This window comes from Lithobates pipiens, unplaced genomic scaffold (genome assembly GCF_037356315.1).
Source record: "Lithobates pipiens isolate NorthernLeopardFrog02 unplaced genomic scaffold, aLitPip1_a1.2 Scaffold_25, whole genome shotgun sequence".
Classification (NCBI taxonomy): domain Eukaryota; kingdom Metazoa; phylum Chordata; class Amphibia; order Anura; family Ranidae; genus Lithobates; species Lithobates pipiens.
Genome location: NW_027507787.1, coordinates 210,294,884 through 210,312,384, shown reverse-complemented (window position 1 = coordinate 210,312,384; position 17,501 = coordinate 210,294,884). Strand labels below are relative to the sequence as shown.

The 17,501-nt window shown below is 42.6% G+C and overlaps 1 protein-coding gene across 1 annotated transcript; it reads left to right on the top strand.

Moving 5' to 3' along the window:
* The first annotated feature begins 299 nt into the window (after window positions 1-299).
* On the top strand, window positions 300-13,154 carry CLRN3 (clarin 3). The gene is made up of 3 exons (XM_077455512.1): window positions 300-620; window positions 4,154-4,336; window positions 12,480-13,154. The coding sequence occupies exons 1-3, from the start codon at window positions 386-388 to the stop codon at window positions 12,752-12,754; spliced, it is 693 nt and encodes a 230-aa protein (XP_077311638.1). The 5' UTR covers window positions 300-385; the 3' UTR covers window positions 12,755-13,154.
* Window positions 13,155-17,501: the final 4,347 nt, after the last annotated feature.

The window sequence follows — 17,501 nt, the reverse complement described above, 5'->3', positions numbered from 1 at the left end:
CAGTGAGACAAGCTAAATTTACTTAGCAAACAAACATATACCGGTAGCTCCACTGAACACAGTGAGCCAACACTAAATCTACCTAATCCTAGCACCAATCTAGGAGGGTGCTACAAAAATATACTGCATTTGTAGAATGGTTTTAAGGTTACAGCTCTAGTTTTTCAGGTCCTTTTATTTTTTCCTGATTATTACTCCCATAGTAACATAGTTTCAAAGATCATGTTCTAATTGCTGGGAACATTTATGACTCCTGCCAGTGCAAAGTTCACTAGGAAAACTAGGTACAAATATTAAATCCGGATGTGGATCTTTACATGCCAGAGACAGCCAAGATCTACAGGCGTGAAGACGACCAGGAAATAATAGCAGGAATAATTAAGAAATGCCCTCATCGCAGAAGACATTGTTGTTCTTAGCTGGCTTTATATCAAGCATCGGATCATTCGCAATCATATGTACATGCTTAGGGACTCTGCAATGGGCTACCACCAGGGTCCAGTTTACCGGAGTGGGTTATGGAGGAGAAGCCTATGTAAAACTTGGATTGTTTGTTGTCAGCCGCAATAAGACTATCACAAGCGGCACGGGACTGCAAACTGAAGAGAGCACCAAACAAGGTAAGGCCTGTCCTATGATTGTAGGATAGTGGAATAACCCATCAGCTTGTTGAACACACATAGTGTGAAGCTCTGCTAGTGTCACAGTAAATTTAGCCATATGCTAGTAGAATTTTGTTCCAAATTTTTCATTTTAGGAAAGTTTGCTTTTCTAATCATTAGTGCGGTCAAATCAACATTAAATTTTGACCACAGTGACAAGAAAATATGAAGGAGCACGATGAAATCTTTTTCTCAAATGAACGCATTTCTAACAGTCCCGGAAAGTCCATTCACTCCAAAATCAAATGTTAAAAGCAAACAAAATGTTGAAGTAGTTTCAAATTGATGTAGCGGTACCCCCGTAGGGGCTGCTGAGTGATGTGGCACACCTGTCACTTTGCCCAGCCCGGCGTTCACTTCCAGACACTCCAAGACAATGAAAAGTCCATCAGCTTTGTTTTTTTGTATTTTATTGAGGGATTAGAACTTGGATGGGGTTAAGGAATTTATGGAATGCCCAGAAAAGATTTTTGCATGGCTTGGGACACTTTAGATACTCTCCAACACTTACTGCAGACTATCTCTCCATCTCCCTCCAGCACATCTCTTCAGGCACAGCTAGCACATGGTTAGGCCCGACACTGGCTTCAGCCAGGCCTTAGCAAAAGTAGCTTATTACAGGCAGGGACCGCGGGCCCCTATGGTGTAACAAAGAAAGTTCTGGTGCTAGTTCCCTCTTTGGTGGAGCCCTCCTGGCTGCAACAACCTGTCTTCAGTGCCAGTAACATCACAGCCTCTCCCACTGGCTCTACATCCATCTAAGACTGCACACTCCCAGCCCGCTCCGACATGCCACTCCAAGCTCTCCCGACTGTGCCTGTCACTCACCGACACCTGGTGCATCCCTCCTGGAGACTTGCCCATATTACCTGCTGTCCTCTTCTGCTCCTGTTTAGGACACCCCCCTAAGGTTGTATGGGGTTCTTGTTCAGCTCCAAGCCCCTGGCCCAAGGTCACCCCCGTCCGACAGAATAGGGGGCTGCCTCAAAGGCCCCAACAGCCTAATACTCCATCTCTAGTTCTTCCACCCGAAAAGCTCCTCCCCAGCTGGGCTGACCCTGGGTATTTAAGGAGGCCTTCACCCTGCTAATCCAAGTTGGGGATTAGTCAGGGCTTCTTTGAACTGTCCAGACAGCTCCACCCCTCTTCCCCACCTTCCTTCTAGAAGCCTCTAGAAGCATAAGGGAGGTAACCGAAAGATGATGCTACCTGTGAGTCACCAGCTTACTCTGAGCCACTCCCAGCCCCACAGATCAAAACAAACAGGCCTAGCTTTTAGCTAGGCCTGCCTAAATTTACCTGCTCTATTAAAAAAATCTCACCCTAGCACCTACAGTAGGTAGAGGGTGCTACACTGACATTCTGCAAGTCATCAAATGTACTGAGAATTTTCATACAAATATTTTCTTGAAAATCTACTAGTATTTGACTCATTTTATGGAGAAGGCTATTAATACACTTAGGTGTAAGAAAACTTTTTTAGTACTGCTCACCTCGAAACTGGGGCAGTGGCTCTCAGGTTCCAGTACAGTGCCATTGAGTACAGAGCTGTGACTCATCATTACAGAGCATCCTGGCCCAGGAAGCCTTTTGACACCTATAGAATTACAATATTAATTATGCTAAATGCACAAAATCTGCTATGTTCTGGTGTGCACATACATTCTTGATGCAAAGAACCCTGTGGGCCATTCCCACCAGCTGTAATCTGCCTGCATTGCACAGAGAAGCACTGGGACCCAGGGATGAGATCATAAATAAATATTATTTGTATGTAATGAGAACAGAAAGGATTCATTTAAAAATATGTATACGCATGTTGATGAGGGAGAACCAGGGAGGGCAATATATTGGAAGATTTAACTTCACCTTTAAAAAAAAAAAAAAGTTCTAACTGCAATACTTACCCTTAATCCAGAGCTGTCTCCTACAGTGATCTTTTTTTTTACCACAGGGTATCCTCAATTTTCCCACAAAGATGTTTGCTATGTAGTTGGGTTTTAGAAGAAAGAAAGCACAAACATGGGCACAACATACATACAAGAGTGCTAACTACCCAGCCACCATTCTGTGCATATACACTATATTGTCAAAAGTATTGGAATGCCTGCCTTTACACATACATGAAGTTTAATGGCATCCCAGTCTTAGCCCCGTACACACGGTCGGACATTCTGCCAACCAAATCCGTCAGATTTTGTCCTTCGAATTTTGTCTGTCGGATTGGGTCCGAAACTGTTGCATACACACGGTCAGACAAAGTTGTCGAAAAATCCGATCTTTCAGAACGTGATGACGTAATTTCGTTACGATGGGACTACGTTCAGGCTAGTAGCCAATAGCTTTGATGTAGGAATTTGATCTGAGCTTGCGTGGCACTTTGTCCGATCTGAATTCTCTACACATGATCGGAGTATGTCCTATCGGACCAGTTTGTCGGAAAATATTTCCAACAAGTTGGAAAATTTGGTCCGATGGATATTCCAACGGAAACAGTCCGATGCATACCACACACAGTCGGATTATCCGAGAACACGGCCCGATAGGACACATTCCGACGGATTCTCCGACCATGTGTACAGGGGCTAAGTCTGTAGGGTTCAATAATGAGTCGGCCCCCTCTTTGCAGCTATAACAGCTTCAACTCTTCTGGGAAAGCAGTCCACAGGGTTTAGGAGTGTGTCTATGGGAATATTTGACCATTCTTCCAGAAGCACATTTGTGAGGTCATCCCAAAGATGTTCTATCAGGTTAGAGGTGCAGGTCTGTCAAGTTCCTCCACCCCAAACTTGCTGATCCATGTCTTTATAGGCCTTGCTTTGTGCACTGGTGCGCAGTCATGTTGGAACAGGAAGGGACCATCCCCAAACTGTTCCTGCAAAATTGGGAGCATGAAATTGTCCAAATGTCTTGGTATGCTGACGCCTTAAGACTTCCCTTCACTGGAACTAAGGGGCCAAGCCCAACCCCTGAAAAACAACCCCACATCATAATCCCCCCTCCACCAAATGATTTGGACAAATGTCCAAAGCAAGGTCCAAAAAAGACATAGATGAGTGAGTTTGGGGTGGAGGAATTTGACTGGCCTGCACAGATTCCTGACCTCAACATGATAGAACACCTTTAGGATGAATTAGAGCGGAGACCACCTCGTCCACATGCATGCCTGACAACACAAATGCGCTTGTGGAAGAATGGCCAACATTCCCATAGACACACTCCTAAACCTTGTGGACAGCCTTCCAGAAGATTTGAAGCTGTTATAGCTGCAAAAGGTGGGCCAACTCAATATTGAACCCTACGGACTAAGACATAAAGGCAGAAGTCCCAATACTTTTGACAATATAGTGCATATTACTCCTTTGCTATATAATACACATTTTTTTCAAGTAATTCTTCTAACTCCACCCCCCCCCCCCCCCCTAAGTCCCTGTAATATTGGGTTCTATATGTGCTCACTGTTTAATCTTTGCTACTTTCTCTCATTTCAGTGTTTGACCTATTAAAGGAAACAAACAACGTGAAGATCGCCCACATCATCGTCATCTTATTCTGTGTGCTCGGACTTGCTTGCTGTTTTATGGGATCACTGACTACTTGTTTGAATAGTGTCAGCAATCCTTACATAACCTTCTTGGGTCCCCAGGGAGTCTATGTGTGGAGTTCTATAAATGGTGAGTGGATGGTAAGAAAGGAATCCTAAATGTGGGGGGGGTGGGGTCCTGATAATGAACAATGATCTATAGGGGGGAGGGGCTTAGACTGATGTTTTCCTCTAGGAAACCCCAATGATAACAGGCTAGCACATGTATCCTTTAAGAATTTATGAGGCCAATGACCCAGTCAAAAACATGCTTGATTGACATTCCAAGTTAGCTCCTATTTTTACTTTTACATAAAAAGGTTGTAAATATTGTTGTGTAATTTGTGTCTCCTTTCCTCAAAACATGCAGCATAAAGAAGAGCTCCAGACTCCCCCCCCCCCCCAAAAAAAAACATATAATTAAACGTCAGCAGCTACAAATACAGATTTTTTTAATATTAGGGCACTTACTAGTCCATGAATCCAGCGGTGTCCTCACCCGGGCTGATTTTTCAATGGGCTATCGGGTGTTGGCGCCGCCACCTGGACTAAGGGCAAATGGCAGCGAGGCCTTGCGGCTTCACAGCCAGTTTCCTACTGCATATGTGCGAAGCATGCTGCGCTTTGTGAATGGGCCAGCTTCGGGGGAAGGTTGGGGGGGAAGAGCTTCCGGTTCAGTTCACCACGGCAAAGGTTCCTCGCCCCCTCCAAAAAAAGGTGCCAAATGTGAAAGCGGAGGGGGAGAGGAGGCAAACAAGAGGAGCTTCATCTTTTGGGTGGAGCTCCACTTTAAGCTAACTGAATAAGTGTCAGGGCTGGGCACAGCCCTTGCGTCTCTGAGCTGGCCGCTCAGCTGTCGGCTAATTGCCAGCTCCTATCTCTCCACAGTTACTCAGCTGTTGATGATATCCTGCTCGTCAGTCCTGCCTACTTAAGCTGTCAAGCCCAGAGGATCTCTGCCTTTGCCTACTGTCAGAAACCATGAAATCTGATTGAGACAGAAGTACAGTTAAATCACACTTGTTTAATAATAAAAGGAAATAGAACAAACATAGTCAACATTGCAGAGAGGCTCTCCTGCATTCCTATTAATAGACTTGCTTGGCTGACATCCCTTCTGGCTCCAGATCCTGCTTGCTGTTTTTACTACGCTCATCTCCGGCTCCCTGATGTTTGGCTTGTCTGACTATCCGTTCCGGTTCCTGAACTCTGGCTACGTTTTGACTATGTTTGTTCTATTTACTTTTATTATTGAACAAGTGTGATCTAACTGTACTGCCTCGGTCTGATTTCATGATTTCCTACGGCCCCTTCCCCACAACCCTAGCTGGTGGAGGTGAGGGTCTGCGAGCAGGGGGCTTAGCATAATCTGGAGACCCCCTTTAAATAATATGGTGGCCTCCAGATGCCACCCCCTATGGGAATAAGTATCCCTACTCATTCACAAAAAAAAAGATGTAACCCATAAATAAAGACACTTTGACAAGCCATTTATTAAAAAACAAATCAGAAAACCCCCAATAATGTCTCTCCAAAAAAAACAAAAAAACCTAATGACTGATCCGGATGCTACCTATAGCCGAATGACAGATCCCAGAGCTGTCATCAGCTATATAAAGAAATTGGCAAGGATAGTGGTGACATCATTGCCCAAGTGGTCATATTGACTCAATGATGTAACCCCTCTGATCCCCATCCATTTGCTTATGTGGCAAAGGATTCCCAGCCATGTAAGTGAATGGGTCGGGTGATGTAAGTGGTTGGTAAAGACATGGCAGGTGCAAGCCCCCACAGCTTCCTATGCAACTATTGACAGCCAGAAGCTGTGAAGTTCGTCCATATCTGAACATACTAATTGTTTGGTGTGAAGACGAACATCTGAACAGGAAGCTCATCCCTAATCTAGGAGGAAGCTTAAAGCATAGTTACAAGTGCAAGCTGGACCAATCTACTATGCGAAAACAAGCATGTCCACAATTCAGCTGTAAGTCCATGTTATATCGGGGAGATTTGGCATGCTACCGCATGCTGACCCACAGTCAGTGTTAACCTTGGCTCAAACAGCCATCTGTAAACAAACCGCTCAAAAATATATATTTTGGAAAGACCTCTGACCCAACATGAATGATTTTCATGTTCCTATTAGTAGAGATTTAACCCTAAATACTTAAAAGGATGCACTCCAGCCCTTTGCAAGAGTGCAAAGGGCTGGAGTGCATCCTTTTAGGTATTTAGGGTAAGGGCCGGTTCACACAGCGAGGCGCGGCGAGGCGTCTCCGACTTACCTCGCCGCGACCTGCGGGGAGCTGAGCGGCGACTTGCAGAGGACTTCTGTATAGAAGTCAATGCAAGTCGCCCCCGAAGTCGCCCCGAAGTAGTACAGGAACCTTTTTTCTGAGTCGGAGCGACTCGAGTCGCTCCTCTCAGAACGGTTCCATAGTACTGAATGGGGGCGACTTGCGGGAGCGAGGCGAGGCGAGCCGTGTCGCCTCGCCTCGCCTCGCTGTGTGAACCGGCCCTTACAGTTTTTAGGGTATTTAGGTATTTAGGGTCACACCATTTCAAGAGCCTGGCAAAGCTATATAAAGGTGCTGCCTTTCATAACCCCCCGGAAATGCCAGGGGCCAGGGCTGAATTAAAGTATTAAACCTAAAAAGGAAAATGCATTATGTTGCAGCTTAACAATTTTTTGGCTGCATTCATTTTATTTTTTTAGCCTTTTTTCTATTTTCATCTGGTGGTCTGACCATTAAGTCTGTTTTTCAAAAGAACAAACTCTCTTCCAGATGTTACAATTGACATGGATGAGACAAACCATTTACACAAAGGCAGAGGTTCTTACAATAAGCAGCTTATATTTGCGTAAAACCTTTATCCCAAAAGGAAAAAAACGGTTTGCTGTAATTGATTACAAAGGGTGAGCTGGAGTTTGGCTTCAAATTGTTAGTGTATTTAAAATATTTACCACTCCCCTATCTGCTGTGCACTTGTGCTTATTCATCCAGGGTCTTGCCAAACTTCTTATAGCCTAGACCAGGGATATCCAATTAGCGGACCTCCAGCTGTTGCAAAACTACAAGTCCCATCCTGCCTCTGCCTCTGGGTGTCATGCTTGTGGCTGTCAGAGTTTTGCTATACCTCATGGGAATTGTAGTTCTGCAACAGCTGGAGGTCCACTAATTGCATATCCCTGGCCTAGACCATCTTTATGTAGAGCAACAATTCTTTTTTTTTTGCCATGAGTTGCCATGTTGAACTCCCAGTGACCAGTATGAGAGAGTGAGAGAGATAACACCAAATGTAACACACCTGCTCCCCATTCACACCTGAGACCTTGAAACACTAATGATTCACATGACACTGGGGAGGGAAAATGGCTAATTGGGCCCAATTTGGATATTTTCACGGGGGGGAACTCACTTTTGTTGCCAGTGGTTTAGACATTAATGACTGTGTGTTGAATTATTTTGAGGGGAAAGAAAATGTATACTGTTATACAAGCTGTACACTCACTACTTTACATTGTAGCAAAGTGTCAGCTCTTCAGTGTTGTCACATGATAAGATTTAATAAAATATTTACAAAAATGTGAGGGTTGTACTCACTTTTGTGAGATACTGTATATAGACCCATAAGGTATGGGTGAGTGAAAATATGTAACGGGCAAAATGACTCCCCCTTGTAGGTCAGAATCCAAGTAACATGGGAAAAGAAAATGAGATTGTAAGGATTTAGGATTATGCTTTTAGGAAATGTTCCTACGGATGACCAACACTGGTGTCAGTTAATGAGAGCAAGACAAGAAACTGCAATAGTAACTTGATGCAGGGGTCATCACCTCGTCACCCCAAATATCCACGGTTGTGCTGTAAAAGATGAATCATTCCCAATTGTAGGATCCAGAATATACAGATCACAGTGATAGTCCGACTGAAAAGCTCAAGAGTCTATAATGGTCCAGACAAGGTATTTTTCCAGGTAAGTTGACTGGTTTGTAAAGGTGATTAGCTTGAGGATACATCAGAGTAATTAACTCCAATGGCTGTTGCCCGGGAAACCTCCCTCACACCATAAACTCAATCCAGCTATTGGCAAATGGCAGTAATAGCCTGTCCATATATACTGTGTGGAACAACCAGTTATTGGGATGTATATATATATGGCTGTATAGGAGTCCTCTGCAGGCAACAGTCACATATTAGTTGAAAAAATATACTTATCAGTTTTCCTTGCATGCAAGTAGTCCTCCACAAACAGATCGTCCAGCATGCAGTAATCCCAACTTTGTATGAATTCCCAGTGAGTTGAGGATTGGATGTAGATAGGTGCCCTTGCCTGACCAGTTTTGCTGGTCACCGTTGGCTGCTTCAGGAGGCTAAGTATGGACTAAACTCCACCACAGGCTTTAGAACATTTCCTAAAAGCATAATCCTTAGGCCGCGTACACACGGGCGGATTGTCTGTCCAACTTAGTCCGCTGAACCGTGTTTCAGCGGACAATCCGCTCGTGTGTGGGCTTCAGCGGACTTTTTCAGCGGACTGTCTGACGAACAAAGTCTTACGTAATTTCCGTAATTTTGTCCGTTCAAACTTGGTTTTGTCCGTCCAAACTTGGTTTCAGCGGACAGTCCGCTCGTGAGTAGGCAAGTTGGACGGACTAAGTATGGCGCATGCTTAGAAAGGATTTACACGGCCGAAGGTTGCATTGCAGTGTATAGGACGTCGTTTTTCTAGTCCCGTCGTACGTGCTGTACACGTCATCGCGCACGCTTTCAGCGGACTGTCTGCTCATCGTGTGTGGTCAAGTCCGTTCATTCAAATTTTGAACGGACTGTCTGTCGGATTGTCTGACGAACTTAGTTGGGCAGACAATCCGCCCGTGTGTACGCGGCCTTAGAATCTCATCTTTTGTTTTCCCATGATACTTAGTTTTTGGCCTACAAAGGGGAGTCATTTTGCCAGTTAGATATTTTCACTCACCCATACCTTATGGGTCTATATATATATATATATATGTGTGTGTGTGTGTGTGTGTGTGTGTGTGTATGTAATTTACACTATTAGGGATGGTTGAGCTCAATTAGGTCTTTATGTTTCTTTTTTTCTATATGGTTCTTTACTGTTAGCTCCCACCCCTCATTTTTTGTCTTTGTTTGAAATACTTTAAGCACTGAGGGAATGTTTTCTTGATTAGATTAAGTAGACTTTGATATATATACATTGATATAACTGGTGGTTTCTTGAGGACCCATCTTCCGTTTAGTGTGATATCTGTAGATGGGGCATTCTTTCTACTGAATCCTAATATAAGGGGCATTCTTCCCTTTGACCCTCAGTGTAATGGAACCTTTTCTTTCACATGGCCACCAAGTTTTGCCTTTTCCCACTTACAACCAATCTAAGGGGGACCTTTCTCCACTGCCTACTAATCTAAGGGGGACCTTTCTCTGCTGACCATTAATCAAGGGGGGCCTTTCTCCACTGACCAGTAGTCTAAGGGGATCTCTTTTCCACGGACTGCCAATCTAAGGGGGGCTTTTCTCCATTGACCATTAATTTAATGGGGAGGGGACCTTTGTTCACTGACCACCAATCAAGGGTGGAGCCTCTCTCCACTGACCACCAATGTAAGGGAATTTTTACTCTTTGGTTTTCTGGCCTTTATTATGTTTTATTTAACTGTATCATTACTAAATATAGTTGCTGTATAGAGTGGGTATCAAATATACAAGGTATGCCACATTCCTTTTTCCGCTATTTATCAATATCAACTTGCTCTTCATGCTAATGTACCACAAGCTGTAGATAGACTAATTATTAGCAGGGATTTCTGAGACCCAAAAGTTATTTCCAAGGGTTCCTTCATGTTAAAAAGGTTGATAAATCGACTTTATATGTACTTCCATTTGTATTAATGATCTACTTCAGTCATGTGTTTTTAGGGTGTGTACTCAGCATCAGCACTGATCTCATTGCTGTAATGGTATTATAGAAATAAAATGTTCCTTTATGATACAGTAGGCCTTGTTTATGGCAGCTCAAGCTGCGATTAAAGATAGTACACAGACATATCTACACAGGAAGCTCTCTATTTTTTATACTAACATCAAATACGGGGGAAGAATCACCATGTGAGTCACAATGTCAGTTGGAGACATTATCTGAGCAAATTAGTAATGTGAGATATTTATAAGTGGCATTATGATATTCTTATTTGATCCCTATTTTATTGTGGTATCTGAGGGAACCAAAACCTTTCTGAAACATTTCTTTTCATTTTGTTCCTAGACCAAAAACATACATTTTTAGAATTTATAATATATATATATATAAAATGTTTGCTTTTACGTAACTGGCTTGCAACAAGTATCTAGTTAGTATCTAGTAGTTAGCATAGTTAGAATTTCTGATTTTAAATACTTACGTCAGTGACATACAGTGCCTTGCAAAAATATTCACCCTGTCCCCCCTTGGCATCCTTCGTGTTTTGTTGCCTCACAACCTGGAATTAACATGGATTGTTTGAGGATTTGCATCATTTAATTTACAGAACACACCCAAAAATTTGAAGATTTTTTTTTTTATTGTGAAGCAAACAACAAATAGGACAAAATAACAGAAAAAGTCAATGTGCAGAACTATTCACCCTCCTAAAGTCAATTCATTGTAGAGCCACCTTTTGCGGCTAACACAGCTCCAAGTCGCTTTGGATAAGTCTCTATGAGCTTGCCACATCTTACCACTGGGATTTTTGCTAATTCCACCTTGCAAAACTGCTCCTTGATGTTGGATGGTTTGCCCTTGTGAACAGCAATCTTTAAGTCTGACCACAGATTTTCTATTGGATTGAGGACTGGGCTTTGACTAGGCCATTCCAACACATTTATATGTTTCCCCTTAAAGGTTTAGCAGTGTGTTTGGGGTCATTGTCCTGCTGGATGGTGAACCTCTGTCCTAGCCTCAAATCACACACTGAGTAGTACAGGTTTTGCTTAAGAATATCTCTGTATTTAGCACCATCCATCTTTCTCTCAACTCTGACCAGTTTCCCAGTCCCGACTGCTGAAAAACATCCCCACATCATGATGCTGCCACCGCCATGTTTCACTGTGGGGATGGTGTTCTTTGGGTGATGTGATGTTTTGGGTTTGCGCCAGACATAGTGTTTTTTTTTATAGTGAAAAAGTTAAATTTTAGTCTCACCAAACCAGAGCACCTTCCTCCATACATTTTGGGAGTCTTCCACATGTCTTTTCGCAAACTCAAAACGTGCTATTTTGTTTTTTGCTGAAAGTAATGGCTTTCTTCTGGCCACTCTGCCATAAAGCCCAACTCTATGGAGCGTACAGCTTATTGTCGTCCTATGCACAGATACTCCAGTCTCTGCTGTGGAACTCTGCAGCTCCTCCAGGATTACCTTAGGTCTCTATGCTGCCTCTTTGATTAATGCCCTCCTTGCCCGCTCCGTGAGTTTTGGTGTGCGGCCATCTCTTGGTAGGTTTGCTGTTGTGCCATGTTCTTTCCATTTGGTTATGATAGATTTGATGGTGCTCCTAGGGATTATCAAAGATTTGGATTTTTGTTTATGACCTAACCTTGACTTGTACTTCTGAACAACATTGTCCCTTACTTGTTTGGAGAGCTCCTTGGTCTTCATGGCAGTGTTTGGTTAGTGGTGCCTCTTGCTTAGGTGCTGCAACCTCTGGAGCCTTTCAAAAAGGTGTGTATATGTAATAACAGATCATGTGACACTAGATTTCACACCAGTGGACATAATTTCACTAATTATGTGACTTCTGAAGGTAATTGGTTGCACCAGAGCTTATTAGGGGCTTCATAACAAAGGGGGTGAATACATACGCACATGCTAATTACCAGTATTTTTTATCTTTGAAAAATAGTTTTATGTATATATTTTTTTCGAATTTCACTTCACCAACTTAGACTATTGTGTTCTGATCCATCACATATAATTCAGATTAAAAAAACATTGAATTGAAGGCTGTAATGTAACAAAATATGTAAAAAGCCAATGGGGGGTGAATACTTTTGCAAGGCATTGTAAAGCTATTTGATCAATTAATTAGCATTACAGCCAGGGAACTAGCGTTTTTAGAAGCAGGCCAGCAATTACAGCCTACGTGTTCTATCATTGCAGAATTCTTTTAGCTGGACCTTATGTATTATCATTATTTTTTAACATTTTATTTATGTTTTATTTACCTTTCTCCTAGCGATCCTAATATTCCTTGTCATGATTGTGTATGCAGTAAATATAGAAGTGAACAATATGCCGAAGACTTTGGTTAAATCAATGGACACCACAAATGATGAATTCGGGACTAGTAAGAATACATACGGATACTCATACTGGCTCCTGCTCCTTAGTATTTTCCTTAACATGACCACAATAGGGATTATCTTCTATTACCAGCAAATCAGGTATAGCAAGCAGAAAGAACAGGAGAGACCCATGGAGACTGCAACTAAAGATTCCATCTTATTCTGAGCCTGGGACCCCACACTGTGCAAGTTAGTGCTTATAACGCTGCCACCATCAACCGCTCACAATAAACCAGCGGGACCTTCTGGAAAAAATGTTGCTTCAGTGCTCATTGAATACTCTGATAACACCATTATTATTAAATGGTTGGGAATGAAGAGGCTTCATTGTTAAACAGACTTATTTACTGTGCCTCTATGTATTCATGTATATGAACCTGTTATTTTCCATAGGCAAATTGTTTTATATGCTAAGGGTTGTTGTGTGGGCAGGCAGGGTGGTGTGATTTGTAGAGGTGCAGTAACAGTTACAGTCACGTCTTTGGGCACTTTCATAAAAAGGTGAATGAGTTTAAAGGGGAACTATGGGCACAATAAAAGATCACATATGATGCAATCTTCCAAAAGCAGTATTTGTTTGTTGATCCTGCCAAGGTAGTTTCGTCCAATTCCTGCAAAAGGCACAGATGTCCAGCAAAAGTGACAGTTACAGGGGTTCTGACAACCATATAATACTGAAAAGGGTGCTTGCAATGGTTATCTTTTATTCATATGGTTAAGAGCCTGTGTTGATGGTTATTGGTCTTGTGACAATGGCATCTGTTTCAGAAGCTTCTAATATCATTCATTGACAGGTACATTTGACCTGCAGTTGACCTCCTTTGACGTGCATTTGATCTGCTTCGAGTGGGTTTTACATTCCCCAAGGGCCCTTAAACCTTTCTTCTAATGCCCCGTACACATGATCGGATTTTCAACAACAAATGTTGGATGTGAGCTTGTTGGCGGAAAGTTCAAAAGTATGTTCCATCGATCATTTGTTGTCGGACTTTCCCCCAACAAATGTTGGCTAGCAGCTTCTCAAAATTTCCGCCAACAAAACTTTGTTGTCAGACTTTCCGATCATGCATACACTAGTCCGTCGGACAAAAGTTCACGCATGCTCGGAATCAAGTACGAGCCGGAAGCGCTCGGTCTTGTAAAACTAGCGTTCGTAATGGAGACATCACGTACGTCTTGTACGTCATTATGTTCGAAATTATTGGTCAACATTTGTGTGACCGTGTGTATGCAAGACAAGTTGGTGGCAACATCCTTCAAACAAAAATCCACGGTTTTGTTGTCGGAAAGTCCGATCGTGTGTACGGGGCATAAGAGTTCCTTTACATGGGCAGCCAGGGGGCAGCTACGCTTTTACTACCCCTGCCCACCTACCTAAAGGAGTGCATGCAGCTGCTCAGGGCTGCTCACATATAAAACTAGACCACATAATGAATTTTGCAGTTGGTATCAACCTGATAATTTATATAGGGTCACGCCACAACTGCCTTGCAATTGCATGCATCTCACCTCCTCACCAAATGCCCCCTTAAAAGCGATCCACCACAGAACAATTTTATGAGTGGTGGCAATAGCTGGAAGAACATGCCCTAGAAAACACTGCTGCTTTAATTGGTTAATTTGTTTGTCGAATACCTAAAGTCCAATTATAGCAACATGCCCATCTGAGACTACCCTACTCACAGAGTAAAGTAAAAAGTTCTGTCACCCTATTACAGGAAGGATCAACAGGGAGACTCAGGAAACCAAAACTGCTGTGTTACTGCTAGTAACAGACTGCATTATATACGCTATGTTGTTAAAAGTATTGGGACACCTGCCTTTACACACACTTGAACTTTAATGGCATCCCAGCTTTAGGCCGTAGGGTTCTATATTGAGTTGGCCCAACCTTTGCAACTATAACAGCTTCAACTCTTCTGGGAAGGCTGTCCACAAGGTTTAGGAGTATGTCTATGGGAATGTTTGACCATTCTTCCAGAAGCACATTTGTGAGGTCAGACACTGATGTTGGACGAGAAGGCCTGGCTCTCAGTCTCCATTTTAATTCACCCCAAAGGTGTTCTATCCGTTGAGGTCAGGACTCTGTGCAGGTCAGTCAAGTTCCTCCACCCCAAACTCGCTCATTCATGTCTTTATAGACCACTGGTGCACAGTCACGTTGGAACAGGAAGGGGCCATCCCCAAACTGTTTCCACAAAGTTATGAGCATGAAACTGTCCAAAATGTCTTGGTATGCTGATGCCTTAAAGTGGTTGTATATTCAAATTTTTAACTTTTACCTACAGGAAATCCTATAATAAGGCTTACCTGTAGGTAAAAAAAATATCTCCTAAACCTGTACGGTTTAGGAGATATTCCCCTCGGTATGTGCCGCTGACTGCAGCGGCGCATGCGCACAAGGGGATTCTCGGCCTGAATATCCGGCAGTGGCCGGCCGGCCAGAATGAAATCTCCCGCGCGCATGTGCGGGAGTGACGATATTGCGGCTCCGGCCACTCACAGCGCCGGAGCCGCGATACCCGGAAGAAACGCCGAGTGAGCATGTCAGCTCCCTCGGCGTGGATCAGACCAAATGTCGGGGCTTCGTTCTAAGGTAAGTATTTCATAATGAGCTAGTATGCGGTGCATAATAGCTCATTATGCCTTTTGCTTTGCAGGTTTAAAAAAAAAATTGCGGGTTTACTACCGCTTTAAGAGTTCCCTTCACTGGAACTAAGGGCCAAGCCCAACCTCTGGAAAAACAACACCATACCATAATGCCCCCTCCACCAAATGATTTGGACCAGTGCACAAAGCAAGGTCCATAAAGACATGGATGAGTGAGTTTGGGGTGGCCTGCACAGAGTGCTTGGACCAACTCAATATTGAACCCTACGGACTAAGACTGGGATGCCTTTAAAGTTTATGTGCGTGTAAAGGCAGGCATCCTAATACTTTTGACAATATAGAGTATGTCAATTCTGATTTTGCGCATAATTCCACTTAAAACATAGCTAAACCCTAACCTTAACGTTCCCCATGCTGCCAAAGATTGTCTTTTGCTGGGTTGTGTTCTTTTTTGTTTTTAATTCTCCATTGCTTACATTTTTGGCTTTAGATATCCAGTGCCATGCCCATCCAACATGCTCCCCTTGGCCATCCCCTGCTCTGATAACGTCCGTGTCCCATGAGGCCATTTACTTCCTGCACACTCCAAGCTGTAAGTCCAGTGTGCTGTGTGTCATTAGTAACTAAAGTAAACAGGGTAGCAATGCTGCTACTGCTTAGGGAGCTGAATTGTCATCCTAGGACTCCAAGTGGGAGAACGTACAGAATCACCAGGTGAAAACCCCAAAAAAAAAAAAAAATATAGAACAAAAGTATTACACTGCTTTGCTGAGTGGATGGTAAGTTAATATTTTGTTTATTTTTCTTTTTTGGTTAAGGTAAACTTTCAATTTGGCCATTAGACATAACACATGTGCTCTGCAGTAGTGCTGCATAGCAGTAAATAATTACAAATTTTTCATTGTCATAAGTTCCACAATTATTCTCAACTTGGTGAAACATCTTATTACAGCATGGGGGAAGAAGATTCTCTTCCCTTTTCCTATGGAGAAAAGAAGATCAGAGAAAATTTCTGCATTTTCTAGGCTTTGATGAGCCACATTCAGTTTGACGTGCAATAATATGTATCTTCAAAACCAAGACCCTTGTGCTGCCTCTTGTTTTTATTGTATAGAGTTTATAATAAAATTTACTTATTTATACTGTAAGTTTCACAACTAAACTCCAAAGCCATTGTGTCTGTATATGGACAGCAATATTATCTTAATTTATGTAACCAAAGTGATGACTATCCTGATTTTATACAGACAAACATATATTTTCTTTTTAATGCATGGTCTTCTTCAAAGAAATCATTTCATAATAAATAAATAAATAAAAAACAAAAAAGATGAAACGAGAAAAAGTGTGTTTTAAAAGGGAGTGTATAATAGTTTTGTATCAAACTTTTTTATTTATTATAGTCAGGAGGATTAAAAAAAGCCAAATTTTAAAAAGTGTTTACAATCTCTTTCTCTCTGTTTGCCCCATGACAAATGAAGACTACGGTTTAGAGCAGGGGTGCCCAACCAGTGGCTCGGGGGCCACATGTGGCCCGCGGAGCCCTCTGATGTGGCCAGCGACCCCCTGCTCTGGGATGGAATAAAATAGAATACTGCTATTAAAAGTAGTTTTATTACTAAAATCACAGTGTATATTTGGGCATATCTGTTTTGCAGTAGTTACTGGGCTGCTTTCAAACTGATCCACAGGTGCAGAGAAGTGCACCTGTGGGTTACCTGCACTGAGCCATAGACTTCTATTACCTGCGAGTTTGATGTTCTTTCTGAAAGTGCACCACACCTACAGGATATAATAGATATAATAGAAGTCTATGGCAAAGTGCAGCTAACCTGCAGGAAAGCCATAGGTGAACTGTGCTGCACCCATGATATGGGTAAACAACAGTGCATCAGTGTGAATGCAGCCTTAGGCCCCTTTCACACGGTTAGTCCAACCCAATCAGACCCTCCATTCACCTCTAAGGAGTGGAAGATGTAAATGGACTTGTATCCGTTCACAAACGCCTATCTCCAATCCAATCCGCTATCCCCTTGCTCCGCTCATTATGGCCCGCGACCGGGTTGTCTAGTCGCTTAAGTGGCCCTTGCTCTTCAAAAGGTTGGGCACCCCTGGTTTAGAGTCCATTGATGATTCAATTATCAATGAGACGGCTCAGTTCAAGCTTTGCAACAAACAAATTCTCAAACTCTGACTCAAAACAAGCTTCAACTGCTCTGAATATGAATATAAATAAAAAATATATAAATATATATATATATATATATATATATATATATATATATATATATATATATATATAT

Excerpts from the sequence above, each read along its gene's own strand:
- CLRN3 (XM_077455512.1), top strand. The coding sequence starts at position 386 with ATGCCCTCATCGCAGAAGACATTGTTGTTCTTAGCTGGCTTTATATCA. Across the intron at positions 621-4,153 it reads TGAAGAGAGCACCAAACAAG|TGTTTGACCTATTAAAGGAA; the intron begins GTAAGGCCTGTC and ends CTCTCATTTCAG. Across the intron at positions 4,337-12,479 it reads TGTGTGGAGTTCTATAAATG|CGATCCTAATATTCCTTGTC; the intron begins GTGAGTGGATGG and ends CCTTTCTCCTAG.